At 38.0% G+C, this 24409-nt stretch overlaps 1 protein-coding gene across 1 annotated transcript in view; it reads right to left on the reverse strand.

The window, feature by feature from the left end:
- The window catches only part of lrp1bb (low density lipoprotein receptor-related protein 1Bb), a 930516-nt gene that overhangs the window by 136395 nt on the left and 769712 nt on the right, over positions 1 to 24409 (reverse strand). Inside the window, exons 58-59 of the mRNA XM_030124596.1 lie at positions 14340 to 14462; positions 1012 to 1193 (exon numbers count right to left, since the gene is read on the reverse strand). Coding sequence (XP_029980456.1) covers positions 1012 to 1193; positions 14340 to 14462 — 305 coding nt within the window. The remainder of the gene's footprint in view (positions 1 to 1011; positions 1194 to 14339; positions 14463 to 24409) is intronic.

A 24409-nucleotide genomic window follows, 5' to 3' on the forward strand; every position in this document is an offset into this window, starting at 1 on the left:
AATTTTGGTGAATTTCTTTGCTTATGTCTTCATGTTATTTACAATTTTGTAATGTTTGTATTCATTTTTGTTACTTTTATTGATAACTTTGACGGTTTTTGTTCATCTTGTTGCTTTTTTTAAAATTCTTTTTTATTTAGAATTTTTTAAAATTTGTATTATTTTTGTTAATTCTATTGATAACTTTGACTGCGTTTGTTCATCTTGTTGCTTTTTTTTTAAAATTCTTTTTTACTTAATTTTGGTCAGTTTCTTTGCTTGTTTTTTTTCAAGTTATTTAGAATTTTTTCAAATTTGTATTCATTTTTGTTAATTTTATTGATAACTGACTGTTTTTGTTCATCTTGTTGCTTTTTTAAAAATTCTTTTTGACTTAATTTTGATAAATTTCTTTGCTTATTTTGTCAAGTTATTTAGAATTGTTTTTAAAGTATGTATTCATTTTTGTTAATTTATTGATAACTGACTGTTTCTTCATCTTGTTGCTTTTTTTATTTTTTACTTAATTTTGGTAAATTTCTTTGCTTATGTCTTCATGTTATTTAGAATTTTGTAATGTTTGTATTCATTTTTGTTAATTTTATTGATAACTGACGGATTTTGTTCATCTTGTTGCTTTTTTAAAATTATTTTTTACTTAATTTTGGTGAATTTCTTTGCTTATTTTTTCATGTTATTTAGAATTTTTTCAAGTTTTTATTTATTTTTGTTCATTTCCATCCACTGTCATTGATCCAACTCCATGAGTTTTACTGGTGAATCAATGCTGTAGAAGATGACGGTGTTTCCATGGTAACTACGGAGCCACTGAACATCCAAATATGGTCACATCTGATGACCATGAAAAGATGACGAACTATATTTTACACCAATTACTTGCACATATTGATGGGTTTACTGGTTCAGAGGTTAAGAAACAGTTCAGATCAGTAGATGCTTTCATCGGTCATCGGTGGACGTTTGGGTTTTTATGGGTTAAAGACAGAGTTTCTAGATCAGTCAGAGGTTTACCCGGTCTGGGGGTCCAGGACCAGGTCTGTGGGGTTCTTGAGTCCTGAGCTGATCAGGACTGTGGGGTAGAGGCCGTTGGCTTTGGAAACCTCCAGAGTTTTCCTTTCTGCGTCGCACCAGTACAGGTTCTTGCCGATCCAATCCACTGCTAAAGCGCTGGGCACCGACGTCCTGTGGACGATCTGGAACAACAGGAGGGAAAGTCTGTTATGAGCACGCAGACGTGGGAAACTGAGACATGAAAACAACAACTATTTCAGATCCACACACTGGGCACCTCAGCCCCCAAAGGCCTGAACAAATACTGTGACATCAAACCTTTCTAATGGAATCATGAACTCCAGTTGGGTCCTCACACACCTGTAATGATGTTTATATTTGGAGGTCATCCGAGTTAATTTACTGTCAATGTTTGTGCCAAATTCTCTGGATCTACAGTCTCATAAGGCCCTGAAATTAGAAACAGTGAACACACATATTTTCATGGCTCAGCAGTACCTTTATACATCTGTTTCCAGGATGTTTTTTCAGGTATTTACGTTGTATTTCATGTACTAATATTTTCTTACATGACATACATATACAGTATATATATGAATATATATGAGGGGCGGAGCTAAATAATGTTTACTTTACTTCCCATGCTTTTTTGAACTTGTTTAGACTGTAGTTTTTGTTTTCTATATGTGTGCCCATTGTCCATTTTTTCTATAACCCTCATTTATACACAATTCATTTTAAATCAAACATTTTGATTTTGATTTTCTGACGTAGAAGAAGAGATACAATACATGTTCAATTAAAGACAAAGCTTTTCAATACAGAAAATAAACATCACGCTCCCAACCACCAAAACAAAACAAAAGAGAGAAGAAAAACAAAAGCCCCACCCCCACCCCCCCCACCACCACCACCTAAAAAAAAAGACAAAGAAAAACAAGGACCATTGATTTGCTGCCTTTAGAGCCCCACATGACACATCAAATGAAATAATGAGCTGGGTGTTAATTAGAGTTTGCAGAAGAAGTCAGATGAGTTTTGAGTTGTGGAGGTCAGTCATAAAGGGGCCCCATGTGTGGTCAAATATGTACATTTCTTCTCTGGTATTTTGTATTCTATTGTAAAATATCATCAGTTACAGCATATATAAAATGTCATACTTGTATTTTTGTCCTTTGCTGTTTTATCCTTTTTCTGTGCTGTTCTCTGTATTATTCAGTTACTGTGAGAAACCAAATTTATCTCATCTTACTTATTGATTGATACATCGATTGAATTCCTGTGTTCTCCTCGTTTCTATACAGTTGAACTTTTTTGAAATGACTAATAATTACTCAATCAAACCTTCCATAATATTGTCTCTTTCAGTTCCATCATAATACTAAACCTCATTACAGAGATGCTCATTATTATTGTATTGTATTATTTATTATGTTTTCTGATTTCCCCTTAAATATTGGGTCGATCCTCTTATTTTTATGTACACTTTGTATTATTTTGTGCTTGGATGCTGTTTCCTACGATAAACCTCTTGAATATTACGTAAGAACTCCTTACTTTCTCCCTAAATCCTGCAGTATATTATCTCTCTATTTGTAAGATGACCGAGCACTAAGGAACTCTGGGTGTTAGCAGTGGCTTCTTGGTTTGTATATGTTTGTGTAGACGTGTGCAGAGGAGGACTGGAGTAGAAATGAACCCAGTTCACAGTCTGTACTGGTGTGCAGATGGTTTGAACACCAGTACAAAGACATTTCACATACAGGTGCATCGTGACTAAAGGGTACTTTAAATAAAAGCCGGTCCCATTAAGATTTAATTGACCGCAGATGTGTTCAAGATGGTGGACACAGCTTTTAGATTTAAGTCGAAGGGCACTCGGAGGCCGACGGTCCATTCTGCTTCTATTATTAAACCACAGACAAACAGCAAATTACCACCTGGACTGTAGTCATCCACTGGTGCCACTGGTTAGTTTAATCCAGAGTTTTTCCACCTTGGGGTAGCCTGGAATTTTTTTGAAATTCAAGTTTTTATTTAACTTTTCAAGGCTTGGTACATGGCAAACTTAATATGTTTCTCCAAACAAGAAAAGGAAGTATATAATTAACAATTAACTTCAGTGACAGACTCGACATACTCTTTATCTCATAAACATAAAAGATCAAAAATAAAATAAATAAATAAAAGACAGGCGGCAGATACAAAAGAAGGTGGACACATAATAATATCAACTAATAAATATCTGTATAAATACACACCTGTGGGGTCGCCTGGAATTTATAGTAATTGAAAAAGAAAAAAAAAAATACTGATAAAATTTATTTTAACCCTGTAAAGCCTGAACCATTAAATCATTGACAGAAAATTCCAGTTCTTTGAAAGTGGAGCCTTTATTGGTCCTTCTGAACAAACAAAACATTTTATTTTTCCTTCCAAAAGTCAATTTTCATGTCTGAGTTTCAATTTTGTATCACATTTGATCCATCGGGTCTCAGTGCTCAAATATTATTATTTTTGTACAAACAAAAACAGAATAGAACACAAACATGTCTAATAAACAGTTAATTCCTTTACTAATGCTCCCAGTTCTTCCTCCTTCCTCATTAATGACAGTCTTGTCGTGTCACTACAGGCGGCCAGACACTCTGCGATTATTTCGATCGTTGCACGCAGCTCCATCTCAAACTGTGTGAATCAATTGTAAAGTCAGGCTCATGATTCATGTTCTCACACTGGACGGACCGATGCTCATATGCAACCTGACTGCTCACACTGTAGGACCATGCACCAGAGGACGCACCACACTGTAGGACCATACACCAGAGGACGCACCACACTGTAGGACCATACACCAGAGGATGCACCACACTGTTGGACCATACACCAGAGGATGCACCACACTGTTGGACCATACACCAGAGGATGCACCACACGTTCCAGTGTTGTATCCGGAAATACAACCTTAAAATACCAAGGAATCCGAAAGTGCGTAGACGATTGTGTATTGGCGTGAGCCACGAAATGGTAGTGCTAAACACAAACCAACGAGCTGCTTTGGTAATATGTGCCATTATCTGTGAGGAATGAAAACAGAAGAAAAGACGAGGACGTGTTTGGTGCAGGAATTGTTCGTCCAGACGTGGACAGTATGGGCTGTCAGTCCTACAGCGAAGGGAACTAGAGGGAAGATGCAACAGATAAACTGCACTTGGACAATAGTCAGCTACTGTTAGCTTAGCATTAGCTTACAGTAGCTGGGTGTTATTGTATTGGTGCATGCACAGTGTGAGAATCTGAGGCCCATGGGCTCGTGGCACTGCTCTGACAGTGCAATACCCTCATGAGGAGCGAGCAGGATTTCAAACAGCTGCGTTTTCCTTGCGAACACACGATTGCCGGTGGTGAGGTGTTCATGTCTTCTCCTTAGCTCATGTCCACTGCACCAAGCAGCACACACCATCAGAGGCACATCTGGACCCATCCACAAAGAGAAGCACCAGTGACAAATGGTCTCTAAAATCGCACAGTGTATGGACGCCTTAAAGGCCTCTGCTGAATGAACTCCACCCACATACAGAACAAATATCCAGATACATTTGTGTTTGAAAGAACAACAGTGAAATGTATGTGTTCTGTGTACTGCACATTCAAACCTTAATGCCGTTCTCTAATACTTAGAAGTTTCATTTAATCTAAGTCCAAATTATGACCTCAGATACCCTTTATACCAGGGCTCTCAGACTCCTGTTCGTTCAGGTTCCACATTCAGCCCAATTTAATCTGCAGTGGGTTGGACCAGTAAAATAATAACAGAATAACCTATAAATAATGACGACTCCAAATTTTTGTCTTTTTTCGTGCAAAAAAACCCATTAAATTATGATAATACTAATTTTTATAAACTATCCCAACAAAAAAGATGTAAACAACCTGAAAAAACTGAAATTTTCTCAGTCTTCTTCCTCCACTTCTCATTAGTCCATGTGCATTCTGGATCAGATCTCCAAAGACACTAAACACTGAGGAACAGGAAGAAAAGAGTTCAAACTGGACTGAATTTAATACAGACATTTCAGGTTGGACACATTTGTTCAGGTTATTCACATTGTATATTACAAAACAGTTTGGAAATGTAAATATTTTCATAATTGAATGTTATTTTTTGCACTAAAACAAAGACAAACATTTGAAGTTGTCATTATTTACAGACATAATGTAATATTTTTTTCCCATCAAACCCAGTAGTAAATCTGCAGTCCTTCTTTTTTTGTGGGTTCTTCTGCTGTTCTTATTGGACTGTAGATCAGATTGGTCTGGATGTGGAACCCACACTAAAATGAGTTCCACAGCCTGGACTGTGTAAATTCATCCCAGGGGCCGGACTGGAACCTTTGGTGGGACGCATTTGGCCCCCGGGCCGCATGTTTGACAGCCCTTATTTATATTATTACATAAGAATTTAGCCGACTAAATTTTAATGATATTTCATTGACTAAAACTAGACTAAAACGAAAAGAGTTTACATGACTAGATTATGGCTAAAGTTAAATAATATTCTCGTCTAAAAACTAAGACTAAAACTGAATTAAAAATTGTTTTCAAAATTAACACTGGTTCCAAAATGTCGTTTAGACAAAGTTGAAGAAAAATCTGTGCTGTATTTTTGGTGTGAACCCGATGACAGACAGAGGGTGAGAACAGGTCAACAAACTCTGGACAATGATCAGACAAATGTCCATTTATAGACATGCTCTCAGTGAGACATGATGGTCTCCACTGTTAGAAAGAAAAACACCAGTGGTTCTTTGTCCTCAGTGGGATTGGAAACATTTTGCATCTGGACTGGTCAGCACATGCTGCCATGGAAATGGCCACATTTATTGTACATTTAGTGTGTGACGCAGCGCTGATGGAAGGTAGTAGGGCAACGAGACGAATGGACACAGCTGTGGACCATGAACCGAAGTTTACCCACAGAACCCCTGAAGACGAATGACGGCCTTTAAGGTTTTACTACGGCCAGAAAAATACACCAAGTACAAGACCACTGCAAATACTGTTCAGACTTTGCTCTTCCATTTTTTTCTGTACTTATTTAGTTACACTGTTTTTACACGGTATCTACACGGAAACTACAGAACAACACACAGTTCGATCCGTCCATCATTATTCGAAGCACATTTCACAGACTCCAAATTGAGAGCACAGATGTCTGCTTCTGCTCAACGAATTCACTTATGAAAGATAATAGTAAGAAAGAAATGAATTTATCTCAGTTCATGGAAATGAATGAAATCACTGTGGTTTTATCTTGTTTTTTGGAGACTTTTGTGTCTTTGTTTCTGCTGTGGTACCTGATCTGAGATCTGTAATTAAAATACAAGTACAAGCACAAAGGGACGTACAAGTACGTAGATTTTAATAATAATAATAATAATAATAATAATAATAATAATAATAATAATAATAATACATCAGTTTTATGTAGCGCTTTTCTAAGTACTCAAAGACGCTTATGTGCTTCATGTGTGCATATTTACCTTTTTCAGTATTTTCCAAAAAGTATTACATTATTACTTTTACTTAACAACACTTTATCATTTAAATTTTCTCAGTTAAAGAGTAAAAATGATGTGATCTCTGATGTCATAACGTTTAACCTTAATTTAACCGGATAAAGTCCCACTGAGATCCAGATCTTTTTTCTAAGGCCGACCCGGCCCAGAGGTCAGAAACACACACCATCCCATAATAAAAACAGCTTAAAACACAAGAAAAGCACTCGGAGAGCACAGACCTCCGCCAAGGCCGATCAGTGGGGCCCCCCCGTGGGCCCCCCCACCCCCGATCACCACCAAAATTTAATCATTTCTTCCTTGTGCTAGTATCAACATTTCCTGAAAATTTCATGAAAATCTGTCCATAACTTTTTGAGTTATTTTGCTGACAAACACGCACGCATGCACACAAAGCAAAGCGATCACAACACCTCCTGGTGGAGGAAATAATGGGTTATGGATTTGAACAGCACACAAATACACAATTACTATGATGCAAAGAGTATTTAGTCAGGTCGTCGTTAACTCTCTGATGGTCGAGATGAAATGTAAAAATATAGTGTATATTTAGTTCCATTTCCTGTAGTTTTGTACATATGCATATCTTACATTTTCTGCCTTATTTGTGTATTCTGTTTATATTTACCTCCGCCAAGGAGGTTATGTTTTTGCCAGGGTTTGTTTGTTTGTCTGTTTGTCTGTTTGTTTGTTTGTTTGTTTGTCTGTCCGTTAGTGTGCAACATAACTCAAAAAGTTATGGACAGATTTGGATGAAATTTTCAGGGTTTGTTGGAAATGGGATAAGGAAGAAATGATTAAATTTTGGTGGTGATCGGGGGTGGGGGGGCCCACGGGGGGGGCCACTGATCAGCCTTGGCGGAGGTCTGCGCTCTCCGAGTGCTTCTAGTATTTACTGCTTTTATGTCTTGACACTTACTTTCCCTTTTTTTTGCTACTGTTTTTTCAACAGTATTTTTATATACACAGTTCAACAATGGAATGAGTCCAGCACGGATTTAAGAATGTGGAGCTCATTTCTGATATTTAAAAAATGGTACATAGGGTAATTTTTGAAGGATACAATTGTTCAGATCTAATAGGTAATAAGTAAATAATTTATTTTTGACTCTACATTAAATTACTATTAATTTGGCTGGCTCTGTTTTCTATTTTTCTGGTTTAGTTTCCCTTTTTTATGTTTGTGCTTGTTTGTTTGGTTGTATGCATTGTTGTTTTCTGAATGCTGGGTAACTGAATGTGTTCTGGAGGACAGGCATTAATGTCAGCGTTCTGCTTCTGCCTGGGCCTGTTCACTCACTAACCTGTGAGGAATGTCTGGAGTGTGGACACTGGTTGGATTATGTGAGGACTGAAGAAAGAATTTCATCATCATCATCATCATCATCATATGTAACTGAGCTACTGCGACCAAGTCATCTCTCTATTAGATCAATAAAGTTTGTCTAAGTCTAAAAAATCCACTTATATACAGGTTTAAATCAGTCTGAATGCCAATTATGATCAGCCAGTGCTAAAGCCACAAGACAGTTATTACAATTCATGTGGACAATTTTTTTTTACTGTTTTACTGTTGCATTTTTGTATATTTTGCGATATTTTTATATGTATATTTAATAATATATAATTTTTTATTCTGTCAAAGTCTAAGGCTCTGTTCAGATGCAGCCAAATGTGGCCCAAATCAGATTTTTGTGGCCATATGTGACCTGTATCTGATCTGTTAAAGACAGTTCGAACAGCACTAATCCGACCCGGACCACTTTCATATGTGGTCCTAAATCCGACCCGGACCACTTTTATATGTGGTCCTAAATCTGACCCAGACCACTTTCATACGTGGTCCTAAATCTGACCCGGACCACTTTCATATATAGTCCTAAATCTGATCCAGACCACTTTTGTATGTGTGGTCCTAAATCTGACCCTGACCACTTTTATACGTGGTCCTAAATCCGACCCGGACCACTTTCATACGCGGCCCTAGATCCAACCCGGACCACTTTCATATGCGGCCCTAGATCCGACCCGAACCACTTTCATACGTGGTCCTAAATCCGACCCGGACCACTTTCATACGTGGCCCTAGATCCGACCCGGACCACTTTCATACGTGGCCCTAGATCCGACCCGGACCACTTTCATACGTGGTCCTAAATCTGACCCGGACCACTTTCATACGTGGTCCTAAATCTGACCCGAACCACTTTCATACGTGGTCCTAAATCTGACCCGGACCACTTTCATACATGGTCCTAAATCTGACCCGAACCACTTTCATATGTGGTCCTAAATCCGACCCAGACCACTTTCATACGTGGTCCTAAATCTGACCCAGACCACTTTCATATGTGGTCCTAAATCTGACCCAGACCACTTTCATATGTGGTCCTAAATCTGACCCAGACCACTTTCATATGTGGTCCTAAATCTGTTACATATCTGATATTTTACAGTGCGACTTCAGCTGAAAATTTTACATAACAGTTGTATAAGATATAAATTTATACAAATGAATTTACAATTTAAATGTGGCTAATACAGGAAATACACTGGATAATTTGAAAGACGACGATATCCTATTAACGTAGCACTGGAGTTAATAGATCAGCAGAAAAAGAAATGAATGTGCTCTGAAGCGACCATACCCAATGTTTGGAACTATTGGCCCCGCCCCCAGAACCCAGAAGGAGGTCCATATTTGGTCAACCATTTTTTTTTTTTACAGTGGGAGTTCATGGAAGTGTCATAACTCTGTTTTCTCCACCACTCTGACTCAAATTAAACACTAACTTGTACCTATTTTACTTGAGTAAATGAACTGAGTATCCTTAAATCCATCAATATTCTGACAATAAACTCTGGGTGCCAGCTGGCAGATGAAGTCAACACTTTAAAAAACACAAACATAAATCCCAGTGCTCACGCAATCTGTCATTAAGGAACATGATGTGCTTTGAGCGCCTCTTTGTCATCATTTGCAAGAGAATATAGTCTTGGCAAAAGACTCGGCTGTCCCCTAAGCAGTAATTGGGACTATACTTAGCCTGAAACTGTCACTGCTGTGTCACTCATTGTGACGTATTTTCCATCAAAACTGCCTCCTCGGGCAATAACGTTGCAACTCATTACATCCAGTGTGTCCACTGCGTCCAAGTATCCAAGCATCTCCCCGTTTACTCCATAAAACATGTTCCTACAGAAGCCTTATGTTGAGGAGAAGCAGTTACTCTTCGGTAAAAGCCCATTGTGCTTGTGTGGCCTCGGCGTCGTTAACCCTTAAACATGCGACAAACCAGCGCAGATGGATACACTCACCTTCAGATGAACCAAGAAAAGATGTTAAAAACACACAGAGATGTGAAAATGTGCAAAACAAAGATGTTAAAACACACAAAGATGTTAAAATGTACAAAAAAATGTTAAAAAACACACAAAGATGTTAACATGTATTTAAAAAGATGTTAAAACACACAAATATGTTAAAATGTGTAAAAAAAAACCCCAATGTTTAAACATACAAAGATGTTAAAATGTGTAAAAAAAAAGTTAAAAACACACAAAGATGTTAAAATGTGCAAAAACAAAGACATTTAAGCCCATACACAGATAAAGATGTTTAAAATGTTTTAAAAATATGTTTAAGAACCTACAAACATGTTTAAGGTGTTTAAAAAATAAAGACGTTTATAAAATTTATTGTTGAAACCTTTTTTTTAAGCCTACACGGAACACACAAAGCAACAGCAATAACTAATAATAGGAATAATAATACTGTGGTGTGATGAACAGTCTTATACAACACTAAAAAAACTGAATAAAACATGTTCCTACAGAAGCTATAAGTTGAGGAGAAGCATTTATTCTTCGGTACAAGTCCATTGTGCTTATGTGGCCTCGGCGTCGTTAACCCTTAAACATCCGACAAACCAGCGCAGACGGATCCATTCACCTTCAGATGAACCAAACCACACAGGAGTGAACACCACCGCTGCCTCTGTGTTTATCACACCAGTCATTAATGTCTCAGTGGGTGTTATACATCTGCTATCAGCTGTAAAATACCTGCTGTGACATCGCAGCTGGAGGGGAATTTTTTCCTGAGAAAATGCTTTGTTTCAGCGTGAAGCAGCGGTTCGCATTCGGAACAAAAAAACAAAAAGGCGGCATAAATGAAAAGACCAAAATATCCAACGCTGTGTACTTCAATTACTTTTGTCTCTTTCAGATAAATACCAGAGAAGTCGGCGCCTGCACTAGTGGCTGTAGATTTCATTGGCTCATTTAATTAACACCATGTGAACGTGCGTCTCAGACAGTTTGTCCTCTGCTCAGCTGTGGCACCGGCTCAGACACAGACTGGGAAAGGAACTGAGCTGAACACGCTGAACGCCCCCCCACGCACCACCGTTAATGAAATGGGAGACCGGCGCCCAGCAGGTGTCCGCTGCTGACGTCCCAGCGTTCCCGTGACCCGCGTGAACCTCGACGATTACACTAAAGAGCACAATCGTGTCATTAGTGCGGTTATATTCATCTAAATGCCGCTTGTAATATCCCTATCATCGCCGACACACACTCATTGTTGTGAAGCGAAGACCGTCGGCCGCTCAGAACCCAAACCCACTGTGCCGCTCGTATAAAAGGAGAAAGGGCGCTCATCACCAGCTGACCGGCCATAATAAGCCACTTAAGCAGCGCATTTAGTTTTTTCTAAAATCAAACTGCAAATCTACGAAATAGAAAAGATGATTTGGAACAGAACGAGAAATACAATAAATTTAAACCGGCTCAATATGACCCAAATTATACATACTGGACAGTTTTCAGAATCTGTGACAGAAATATCGACCTCAGAAACACAAGTTCTTCTGTTCCCTCCAAATGAGAGACGATGACAAAACACAAACACAGGGTTATTCAAAGCATAGTTGAAGTATATGAAGACAGCAATCTGAGGATTATCACACCCTTACATGAAAACCGTATAAATGACATTAAAGGGACAGATCCAGCAGAGACACATGTAACATTCAACAAGTGGTTCCAGGCACAACAAGCCCCGCCCCTCGCACATATCTTACTTTGTCGTCGATCCAGCTGATGTCATCATGTCTACACGTGCGCTGATGTCAGCACAGACACATTTCACCCATTATAAGTAAATGGGAAAAAAAGATTTTAAAAATTCTTTAAAAATTTGAACTTTTAAGCTGTTTTTCCCAAAATGTAACCACATCTATTCTGGGTCACTGGTAATCTATAAACTCAATTAGATACGAATTCAAGCAATAGTTTTGCTGCTAAAGTGTAAAAACAAACAAACCAACCAACCAAACAAACAACAAGTGGTTCCAGGCACAACAAGCCCCGCCCCTCGCACATATCTTACTTTGTCGTCGATCCAGCTGATGTCATCATGTCTATGCATGTGCTGATGTCACATCATTTGCATCTATATATGTGCCACGTTTGAAGTAAACTGAAACAAAATTGATGTTTTTATAGACATTTGAAATTACGCCCATTATATGTAAATGGGAAAAAAAATATTTAAAATTCAATAAAGATTTGAACTTTGACCTACTTTTCCCAAAATGTAACCACATCTATTCTGAGTCATTGGCGATCTATAAACCTAATTTGGTCTGAACTCAACCAATAGTTTAGCTGCTATAGACATGTGAAATTTCACCCATTATAAGTAAATGGGGGGAAAAAAAAGATGTAAAAAATTCATTAAAAAATTTGAACTTTGACCTACTTTTCCCAAAATGTCATCAGATGTATTCTGGGTCACTGGCCCAGTTTGGTTTGGATTCAACCAATAGTTTTGTTAATACAGTGTTAACAAACAAACAAACAAACAAACAAACAAACAAACAAACAGAACCATAAACAATACCCCCTGCCTCCCCTTCGGGTGCAGGGTAATAGTGTCTGTTTTTAAACTAAATAACTGATCTCCATGTTTCATACATGTATGAATCAGTTGGAGTAAGTGCTTTCACCTGACATGTTACAATTTACAGAAATACAATTTGGGGTAAAAATACTTAAATTCTTTCAGCATGACACAGGGACTCAAAATGAACAGCATTTTTGTTCACTTTACTCAAACATCCAAAACATGCTGTTCTCATCATAAATGGATCCTAAAAGAAACATAGGGCTGTAGCTCTGATGATAAACTACAACTGGGATCAATATTGGATCAAAACGTTTGGATGAACATGAATCTGTTGTGACACGGGGACAGCAGTTTGGACCTTTGTTCAGTATCACAATAAAAGACAGACCGGCCAAAGGGTCCATTTTAGTTCAGCTTCCACATTCAGACCAATATGATCTAAAGTAAAACAGCATAATAACCTATAAACAATGAAAAAAAAATCAGTTTTTCTTGGTAGTTCTTCGAGCTTCAACTGGACTAGTTCAGCTTCAAAAGAGCAAAACTAGTCCTGTTGAACCTCGAAGAATAATGACCTGGACAAATGAGAAACTGAAGGAGAAACTGTTCTTATTTTAGTTCCAAACTCTAAAATTTTTAACAATATCATACCTGTTACCAAATATTTCTAGTGCACATGTACAAATGATAAGTTGAGGCATAATAAAGTTAAAATTGCACATAATTTTCTCGCAAAATGTTATTTTTTTCAGGTCATTCACATGTTTTTTTGTGAAAGGATAGTTTGTAAATGTAAGTGTTTTCATAATTTTTTTTAAAATTTTTTTCTGTTCTTCGTTTATTTGGAAAAGCATGTCACACAAAACTTCACTTTCGGGTACAATTCAATATCCACACTTCAAATTTGAACGAAGATGCTAATCCAAGATTTTTAGTCAAATATAGAACAACTAAAAAAAGAAACAAGTGTTCAGAGAACGCAAACCTCTGCCAAGCACCCCGAACAGTGTGCATGTGTGGATCGACTAATTCTGTTTAAATCCAACAGTTTCCAGGTTGTTCCATACAGCAGAAACAGTTGAAGCTTGGTCCCAGTCATGTGTCTGTCCAATTAGATTCAATTCACATCAATATTAGTTGAGTTCTAATTTTAAATGTGTGGGAAATGGGATTTTCAGTGTTCAGTGTAAATGTCCACAGAGTCCACATTCCACAGTGGATGTGGACAATTTAGTTCCAGATACAAGAGATTGTTCTAAGCTACAGGTGGATCCAACTGGAGGCTAATAGGAGTCGTTTTGAATTTTTCATGAATTTTGGAAAATGTCTCAGTGATGACAGATGGAAAACTGTAGATGTTGTGACCTTGCTGTGACCTTGAACTTTGTCCTACTGGGACCAAAATGGACTGGGCTGGTCCCAGGGCCTAGGCCTATCTGTGGGGAAGATCTGGGAAAGATGGGTGGAAGAGTTTTACACTAAAGTTGCTTAAAAAAAACAACAAACAAACAAACAAACAAAGCAAAGTGATCACAATACCGCCTGGTGGAGGAAATAAAGAAAAGTGGTTGGGGGGACAGGGCTGTGTTTTCATAATTTAATGTTTTTTATTGCACCGAAACAAAGAGAAGAAGCTGTCATTATTTTGAGGTTATTATGTTATTATGTTACTGGTCCGGCTCACTTGAGATCAAATCGGGCTGAATGTGGAACCTGGAAGAACATGAGTTTGAGACCTGTGCAGCAGAGTTTTGGAGGTAAAGCCAATGGAAGCAGGAGTGGAAAGTGGAACATGGAACCATGTGGTCCACAGCCACAGCCTCTACATCTGCTCATACCTTCAGGTCGCTCCCATTCAGGCGCATCCTGTTGATCTTCCGACCACTCGGCCTGGTCGAGTCCACCCAGTAGATGAACTCCTTCTTGTAGTCGAAGTCTATGTGGATGATGTTGTTAAGACCCTGAAAAAAAAAAAACATCACATTTTATGACTAAATGCTAATTATTCACACACTATAAACCAGGGGTGTCAAACATGTGGTCCACGGGCCAAAACTGGCCCACCACAGGTCCGATCCAGTCTGTGGATGAATTTGTGAAATGCAAAAATTACACTTAAAACATTAACAATAAAGGATGTTAAAATCATATTAGTTCAGGTTAATTCAGAACAATATGAACTAAAGTAGGTCAGAGCAGTAAAATACTACAAGAACAACCTAGAAATGATGAAAAGTCCAAAGTTTTGCTCTTAATTTAGTGTAAAAAAACTAAAATTACATGAAAAGACTTATATTTACAAACTCGTTTTACAAAATAATGTGAATACCCTGAATATATATGAACAACTGAATAATAATGACAATAAATAACGTAATACCAGGGGATTTCATGTATAGAATGTGTTTGAACCACAAGAATGTCATTAAAATGTCATTAAAATTGCAAATTTTTGCCCTTAATTTAGTGCAAAAAAAGTAAAATTACATTAAAATATTTACATTTACAAACTATCCTTTTATAAAATAATGTGAATAACCTGAATATATATGAACAACTGGAAAATAATGTCAATAAATAAAGTAATACCAAGTTATTTCATGTATAGAACGTGTTTGAACCACAAGAGTGTCATTAAAATGGCAAATTTTTATTCTTAATTTAGTGTAAAAAAGTAAAATTACATGAAAATGTTTACGTTTACAAACTGTTCTTTTACAAAATAATGTGAAACACCTGAATATATATGAACTGGAAAGTAATGACAATAAATTATGTAATACCAGGTGATTTCATGTATAGAACGTGTTTGAACCACAAGAATGTCATTAAAATGTCATTAAAACTGCAAATTTTTACTCTTAATTTAGTGTTAAAAAAAAAAAAAAAGTAAAATTACATGAAAATGTTCACATTTTCAAACTAGTCTTCTACAAAATAATGTGAAAAACCTGAAAATATATGAACAACTGGAAACCTCTCCAGAGAACTAAGTGCAATTTTAACAATATTATACCTGTTATTAAATGTTTCACTGTGATTCGCTGTTATCTGTTATAATGCACATGTGTAAATGATGAACTGAGGCAGAATAGTGTTAAAATTGCACTCAGGTTGTTCATGTTATTCACATTTTTTTTAGTTTTAAAGGTTAGTTTGCATTTGTAAACCTTTTCCTCACTCTAAAACATAGATAAAAGTGTGGCGTTGACATTATTTAAAGGTTATTTCTGTTATTATTGTACCATTTCAGATCATATCGGTCCATATGTGGCCCCTGAACTAAAATGAGTGTGACACCCCTGCTATAAACAGATGCCAACCCTCCCATTACAAGCAATTAAATCAGTCCTGTTAGCTTTTATTTATTGAAATGTCTATATTTACACAGCTCTGGAAATAATCACTAGACCACCAGTGATTTCCGGTGAAAACTGAATAGAACAGCTCTTCAACGTGACCTTGGAACAGTAACGGCTTCGACATGTTCAGCCTTCATATGTTTCCTGCACAGTTTATTTCTTCATCATGTAAAACATCTCATTAGTGGTTTTGTCAGATGCTTTGGTTACATCTGCACCAAGTAAAGCCTCAACGGATTTACACGGCACATTTATAACAGGGTCCTGAACCGGCCTGCTTGAAGTCCAGACCCCCCAGAAAATATGGTAACAGCTAAATTCAGCAATGACGTGGATCCATAACATCACTTATTTATTTATTTATTTATTTTTTTGTCTCAAACTTTGAAGTAAAATAAAAACAAACAAACAAACTAAAAAAAAACCAATAAAAGCAAGAAGTCAGTTAGTTTGATAAATATGCACCCATCAGCGGTCATTAATCACTGAAAAAGTAACAAAATATAATAAATTTAACATAAATATACATATGAATCAACTCAAACAGTTTGAGAAGGGACAAAAAGAAGTAAAGGCTTATCTAGTCCTGCCCTTTCCTTACTTTCAGTGTCAGCTTCATAACCAAACATATTTCCTTCATTGGATATTTATCACATTAAAATAGATAACAATACGTACAGTCCTCCTCCAACATTGTGTTTGTTGGTTTATTAAAGTTCTAACGTCCACATATACATTTGTCTCCGTATTTAGATCCAATCTGATTGATGTGAAGTACGAACAGCAGGAAAAACTAAAGTTTCAGGGTAAAAATCAGCTTCTATAAACTAAAGTGGTCGTATTTCCTGTGACCTTCGTTTGCATTAACATGTCTTTAACGCTTTTGTTCAGACAATATCAGATTTATGACATCAGTTAAACCAGTTTTGTTCAACACATTTCAGATGTTTGTTTGTGCTGCTTCTTGACATGGGGTCAGAGGTCACATTAAATAGAAAGTTAAACCTTAAACCTGCTTCTTTTAAGTCTGTTCACATATCACCTGCATTTTCTATTTGTATCTGAAGAAAACAGAATGAGAACTATACATGTATGATCATTTCAACCCTGAAAAACTACACAAGTAAAGGAGGCTGAAGACTTTGGCACACTTCTGGATATTATTAAAACACTGGTGGCTTTTCCAGGGGCGCGGCTACTAATTGCGGGCCCCATGAAAGGTAAAGGTAAACGTTGTGGACCCTTCATAAAATATAGTATCTTGTCGATCTGTTGGGGGGGGGGGGGGTGTCTATAAACATACCGTCACTTATGCTAGTGTAAAACAAAACTGAAACTTACCTTCCAATGTCCCACTCCCTCTCTTATACAGCAGATGTTACACCAAATGTTCACAACTTCTATCCTGTATCCGCTGGACCCCCTCCACTGCTCTATGGCCCCCCCACAAATACTAGGCCCCAGGAATTTGTCATGTTTACCCCCCCTTATCGGCACCCCAGCACTTTTCCATTAGACATCTGTACAGAACTTTACCGATATTTACTAAATGCTGAAAAAACACGTGCGTAATGTTGGTTTTTCCATTAACCTCCTCAGACCCACTGTCTACATTTGTGGACAATAGTTTCACAACTTTATACCGATAAAAAGAAAACTGTCCACCACAAAGGATATTCCATAAAAATTTTAAAAACTGCATCTGAAAAAACTGTTGCATCACGATGTTTCCGATATAGACACTTATTTAATAAAAAACAAAACAGCTTGTACTTTGCTGACATTTCCTGGGTCTCAGGAGGTTAAATCACAAATGGTTTGCTTATTTATTATCACAAGATGACACGACAAGTCGTTCCATAAACATGGCGACGAATGTAAATATCATGTTGATTTACAGATATCTTCATCATTATTCTATATTACTCCTCTAGCTCCTCCTAAATTCTAAAATGATTGGGTTTCCTGGTGTGTCCACACATAAACTAGGGCTGAAAGATATATCGTTTTCGTATCAATATCGAGATACGAACATTGAAGATATTAATATCGATAAAGCAACGCTATAAACAATATAGATTTCCCCCGTGCTCGCCCTGCATGTACAGCTCTGGAAGTCACAACAAATTTCATTTATTTGTACTTTATGTTAATGTTGATGACTGGCAGTGAGTTCTTATAAATAAAACTGCACTTTCCACATTCTTTTGTTTTACGATGTTTGTATTTTTCTGAAAAATGCTTGGTTTTCACTGAACCCATTGTCATATTGTATCGTATCGATATATCTGGCATGAATATCGAGATATGAAATTTTGTCCATATCGTTTAGCCCTAACATAAACATTATGTTTCTTTTAAAACTCTTCTTCTTCTCTTGTTGTAATGTTCGTCAACATCCACTTTTTTTATTCATGTGACTCTAGTTGCAGAAAAAGGTCTTTCCGTTGCAGTTTTGTGTGATATACCAAATGCACTACACCTGAAAAACCACCTCTTGCCAGCACAAAAACTTTTAAAAGTTTAGGCAAAATTGTCGAGTTTCCATTCGACACATTTTTATGCGCAAGTTATAGATGTGCAATTTGAGGCTCAATAGAAAAGCGACTAAATGACAGAAACTGTTACACAGTGACTCCCTGGTTATAGTTCCATAGTTCTCCTTCAAAGTCAGGTTGAGGATGCTCATTTCAGCGGGTGCACTAGTGCTTTTAGTGCAGGAAATGATCTGACTGCAGTGCTTTTGAGCAGGGCGTTCAGTGCAGGAGGTGGCAGCGCCCTCTGGAATCTGATATCGGCCACATTTTAAAAAATACTGGGTGGTGCCAGACTAAAAAAAAAAGTCAGATCTGAGCAGTAAATCTGAATTGAGCACTGAGGCTGGTGCTGTGATTGATGCCCGGTGTCGGCGGCGAACCATCATCAGTCACATTTAGGGTCAAACATAAAAACACTTTTAAATCTACTTGGTTTGTGTCTGCTTGTGAAGTCCACCGTCAGGTCTGGTGTACATTATTAGGATGATGATTTACTCCCCTCTTCTCTGCTATATCTAATGACTGGATTATGACTTTTTTATGCCGTTTGGGCCTCGGTGTTGGCTTGTGCTGAACATACCTGAGGGTGTGTAGTGGTAGAACACCACCCCAGCAGCAGACGGCTGGAAAGTCCTGTTCAGAGCCCAGCCTTTGAACTGTCAGTCAGCTGATGGACTGTCTGTTGACATGTCACAAGCCCTCTGGTTTGATTTTCTGACAAAACTCCACCTGTTGCTTTAGTGCTGGCAGCGTTGCATTTGTGTTTGGCAAATACTATTGTTAGCTGCTGGTGTCAGACAAGGTCGTTCTGCTGCTTTTTACCGCTTTTGTGATTCGCTGACAGTCTTTAAAAACTTTAAAGTACAAAATATAATCTGTTTAGTTGAATCAGTTGGTGCGTGACCGCTGATTACTGACATGTCAGTGGAACTGTCTGTTCCACAAAACTTAAATTTTAGATAGAAAATAAGAAGAATTCCACCGATTGTTGCCTCAAAGTTTTTCGTGACTGTCAGTGTACTTTATTTAAATTTCAATGAAGCGGAAATCCCTGTTAAGTCCCGCCATTATGTGTTTATTTTGTCAGATGATGCTGACTTCTATCACAACAGTGGAGCCAACTGGAAGTGGTTGCAGGTTAATATTTAGACTTCATACTTGTTCAGAAGCAAAACATAAATACGTAAATAAGAAAATAAGAAAATAAGACAGCTTTAGAGTGAATGTGGCTATATTAAAAGGGTTTATGTGTAGTACTGATGTTCCAAAAGTAAAGCGCCACAACACATGAATCAACACTATGCAGCTACAGAATGTGTCCAAATAATAATAATAATAATAATAATAATAATAATAATAATAATAATAATAATGATAACACTGAATGAAGTATAAAGCTCATTGTTTCCACACATCTGTATTATGGCATCAAGTTTTCTTCTTCAAATTAAAACTCATAGCAGCTTATTTTGACAGTTGGTGAAAATAACACTGTCCTATGATCTTCATGTGCTGCCTCAGCTGATAGTTTACATGATAGCTCTGTTAGCTTAGCTCTGTTAGCTTAGCTCTGTTTTCAGACTGAAAACCACCACAGTAAAACCACTTATCACCTCTGTTTTCTGTTCGGTTTGTGTCGTCAATAACTGAACTAAAGATCTGTTTGAATCCAACAAACAAAGTCAGAACTGTCACAGTTTAGTCTGAACGGCAACTTAGCAAAGATAAGAACATCCCATAATAACCTTATACCTTCATAAGCCTCACAATCAAAGTCACTTGTGGAGAAGAAACATTGGCATTTACCATCAAACTCCATTCTTTTCGTTTACAGCTGAGTCCGGCGGTGTTTCTATTTGTATCACGTCTTTTCTTTGACTCTAAAAGTTGTTTCTTAATGGTTCTCATCTCTGGTCATTTTCTGATACTTTGGTCAAAGGCCCTGTGGTCTTAGTTTTCCTCACCATTGAAGACCAGCAGAGTGACTCACTACTCCCCCTAATGGTCATAAACCTGTGGCCCGTCGCTGGACATAAGTTCAGTTCATATCTGTACAGTCATTGGCACCTTTGGCAGAACTTCACAGCTTTTTACTTTAAAAACTTTAATTGTACTTTTTGGTCATTTTTAAAGATTTGAAAGTAGAAATACAACATATAGACTAGGGGTGTAAGAAAATATCAGTTCTGCAATATATCGCAATATTTCATTTCACAATACTGTATCGATATTAAAAACTACTGTATCGATATTTTTAGGTATTTATTCAAATGCAGATATGGCGGAGGTTCATTTTTGTTTTTATTTTTTGCTTATATTTTACTTATTATTTCACACTCTTATTAAATAATGTTCGTTCCTTTGTTGGGATTGAACTCAAACACTGTTCTGATGTTAGTTGTGAACTAATAGAATCTGAACATTTGAACAGGATCTGAAACTGGAATGTCTGTGAAACAGAATCTCAGTTTGAACACAGGAACATTTTGTGATAGAACATTAGATCCTGTTTTGATCAAATAAAAATGTGTTTAGTATTTGTGCAGATTTCTGGTGTAATTCAATTCTTCAAGGAAATAATCATTTTAAAAAAAGAAATAAACAAAAAATTGCCTTTTTAACAGTATCATGATATATCGTATCGTGATCCTAGTATTGTGATTTGTATCGTATCGCCAGATTGTTGCCAATACACAGCCCTAGTATAGACCCTTTTAAAACCTGCCCGCTGACTGGAAACCTTTCATCCAATAAGCTGTACGTTATATCTGACTTAAAACCTGTATGTTTTGTCCAGTAAAATAAATCTTTTCTAGGTGTATTTTTCAGTCACTGAGGTCACGGACTAAAGTGATGGTACAGCAGAAGGCAGCTGGACTTTACGTTTATGTTCTGAAGCTCCACTTCAGTTCTGAGCCGAAGAGGTCTTCAGCTTCCACATGTGGAGAAGCAATATTGATTTGGGATGTTTCCCAAAGGCCCTCGAGCCTTGGGCTATACAGAGCATTTAAAGAGTTAGTGAAGAGCAGGTCAAAGTCCTCTCAGAGCAGTAGACTGAGGTTCTGTCATACACACAGGACCTCACCATCAGTCTGCTATAGAACAGCAAAACAAGCCCCCCCCCCCCCCCCCCCCCACACACACACACACTCAGCTGTCTCACACTGTGGGTGCTGAGAGAAAGTGTCAGATAATCTGACAGGCGAAATGAGACATGTTCATCAGATCATCAACACCCGCACAGACAGGCGCCAAAGGGTCCTGGGGGATCCGAACATCACCAGGCATCAGCTCCAGACCCTTTCATCACTTCCCCTTAGATCACAACCACAATTTCAATTTGTTTCCCTGAAGGCATCACAGAAACTAACCAGCTACAAAATTAATCAGCAGCTTGAAGTAAAAGTGAACATGAGGATTAAAAATTAAACTCAGCTGTTTTTCTTTTTTTTTTGTCTTGGGGAGGATACAGTCAAGTGCATGTATACTCAACGCTGTCAATACACCATTGATTTTCTGCTCTACATATTGATCTGCTTTTCCCCCTAAGAAGCACTTTTTTTCTGCCAGTTGCACCTCAGCCATCAAACTTTCTAGGCATTTATCTACTAAAGCAACACTATGGAGTTTCTCAGCCTTCAAACTATTTTCCAGGTCATTTTGGTGGAACAACAACTCACAATAGGTTCAGTTCCACTTTGGTCAAGGCTCCAGAGCGTCTGTATCGCTTACACTAGTTCTATTGCTGCGTTTCCACTACGTGGAACTGGCTCGACTCTCCTCTGGTACCAGGTCCTATTCCAGACCGTTTCCATTACAGGACACTACCGACTTTACAGTACCTGGACATCATAGCGATGAGGCGTGTTACTTCCATGTCGTCTGCTCAGAGTTGCTGATAAACTCACTCGTTGCGTGTTGTCTCGTCAAGCTCATGCAGAATTTTTATGTCCGAACCTCCTTGACAAACCATGGTGTAGTTTTACAGGCTGTCATCATGTGGATTAACCTACTGCTATATTTACTGTAAACTTCTGCATCTGTTTTTTTGTAAAACCGTGGGTCACAGAGATGACTCTGACCAATCGGTGGTCTGCAGTGTTTACACAGTGTCACCTTTTAATATCTGGTCCCCAGTCCTGGAACCTCGGTGGAGGTGATACCAAAAAACTAGCACCAGGTACCAGATTCCAGGTCCTTTTTTGTAATGGAAACGCAAAAAGGCCGAGTCGAGTTGAGCCGAGCCGGTACCACGTAGTGGAAACGTAGCATATGACACTTCTGGTCTGGGATTGGAACCCCTACACAAAGAGAACGACAAAATTTGACTGCTTTAGAGGCATTTGTCACATTGCTCCTCCACCTTCAAAAGATGAGGCAGGTCAATGAAGTTATGAGTGAAGCACAGAGGGTAAGGGTGTTGTCCCAAGAGACAAAGAAAAGAAAGCGTGAGAGTGATCAGATAAGAGGTGGGACTAAGATGAATACTGGCCGAGCTTTCACCGGCTGGGATGAGCTGAAACAGGAGGAGGGATGCCTCACCCATGGAGACCTGGACCTGGTACTGTTGGACTAGGAAGGCTCCTTTTACACAGCATGGAGATCATTGGGTGACCACTGAGCGATCAAAAATCAGCCCGATCTCTCAACGATCTCCTAAGCCTCAAAAAAGCTGTTTCTGTGTAAATGTTTGGGGGATCCTTGTGTGCTTGTACCTTCGGCCCCTACTTTAAACTGTCTGGTCAGTCGGATCAGGTGGGTGGGTGTCATCGAGATAGTCATGCCCATTCCCTCATTGATCTCTCAACCATTTCTACCTTTGGGGTGGAAAAATTTGACGTTCATCGAAAGATTGCGGAGAGATCATTGGGAGATCGATGAGATTGTTGAAGGTTCCTTGAGCATTTGTTGAGAGGTTTTAGACCGAGTCAAAACTTTCAGGAGACCGTGGGGACCATGGAGGTCACTGGAAGTTCATTGAGATATCTTGGTGATCGCTAGGCACTCATTGAAAGATCGTTGAGAGACCTGGCCTTTTTTTCATCGCTCAGTGATTTCTCAACAATCGCCACCCCTGAGTAAAGGAGGCTTAAGAACCACTTCTATAAAATGTTCTGCATTTAATCTGACTATGTTTCAGGTCGTGTTATTGAAATCATATCCTTTCGTTTATGCCCATACATCAAGTTATTCAAGCAGTAGCCTTCCGCTGTTTTACCAAGCCGGTAGCTAACGTGCTAAACTTGTTTTTGTTTCTGAAATTTTCAAAAATTAAACAATAGTGTTTGTATAAATGCTGTAAGGCTACTTTACCTGGCCTGAAGACATGGTTGAACGCACATTAATTGTCATGCCTCTGGAAGTTTTCTTGCATCAATGGCTTGTCAACAAATGCGCATGTGTTACCGAAATACAGATTTTACAACAGTTGTTACAACAATACCATTTCATGACTTGAGGGGGACTCTGCGAGCAAAAATTCCATGGTGTTGCTTTAAGTAGGAGCTTATATCGACTATGTGTATCCATATTGTACTACCGTCTATTGCAGACAGTTAAAAGAAGGAAGATGTAATAATTATTCTATAAAATACTCACGAATGACTTAAAAAGTATCATTAAAGCGTTTATAATAAAGAGTTGATACATGATGTCAAAATCGTCAATGTATAGTATTGCACAGACACACATACTGGCCCAAAAAAGCTAAAAGTTCAGATCTTTCCATAAATAATTCCTGCAGTGATTCATATATTTCAGTTTTTTAACCTTTTAACTGATGCAGTGAGGAGCTTCTCATTTCTTATACATCCATCACTTTGTAGAAGCATAAAGACTAGACTATGTTTTCATGGAAAAAGGTCACATGGTCTAATGAGTCCACAGTGACCTTATTCCAGAGTGATAGATTACCCATCATGCCTAGTGCTGACAGTTCAAGCCTGTGGGGGCAGTGCTATGATCTGGGGTTGGTTCAGTTGTTCAAGTCTAGGTTCAGTTATAGTTTAT

Source organism: Sphaeramia orbicularis, chromosome 21, assembly GCF_902148855.1.
Source record: "Sphaeramia orbicularis chromosome 21, fSphaOr1.1, whole genome shotgun sequence".
In the NCBI taxonomy this organism is placed as follows: Eukaryota; Metazoa; Chordata; class Actinopteri; order Kurtiformes; family Apogonidae; genus Sphaeramia; species Sphaeramia orbicularis.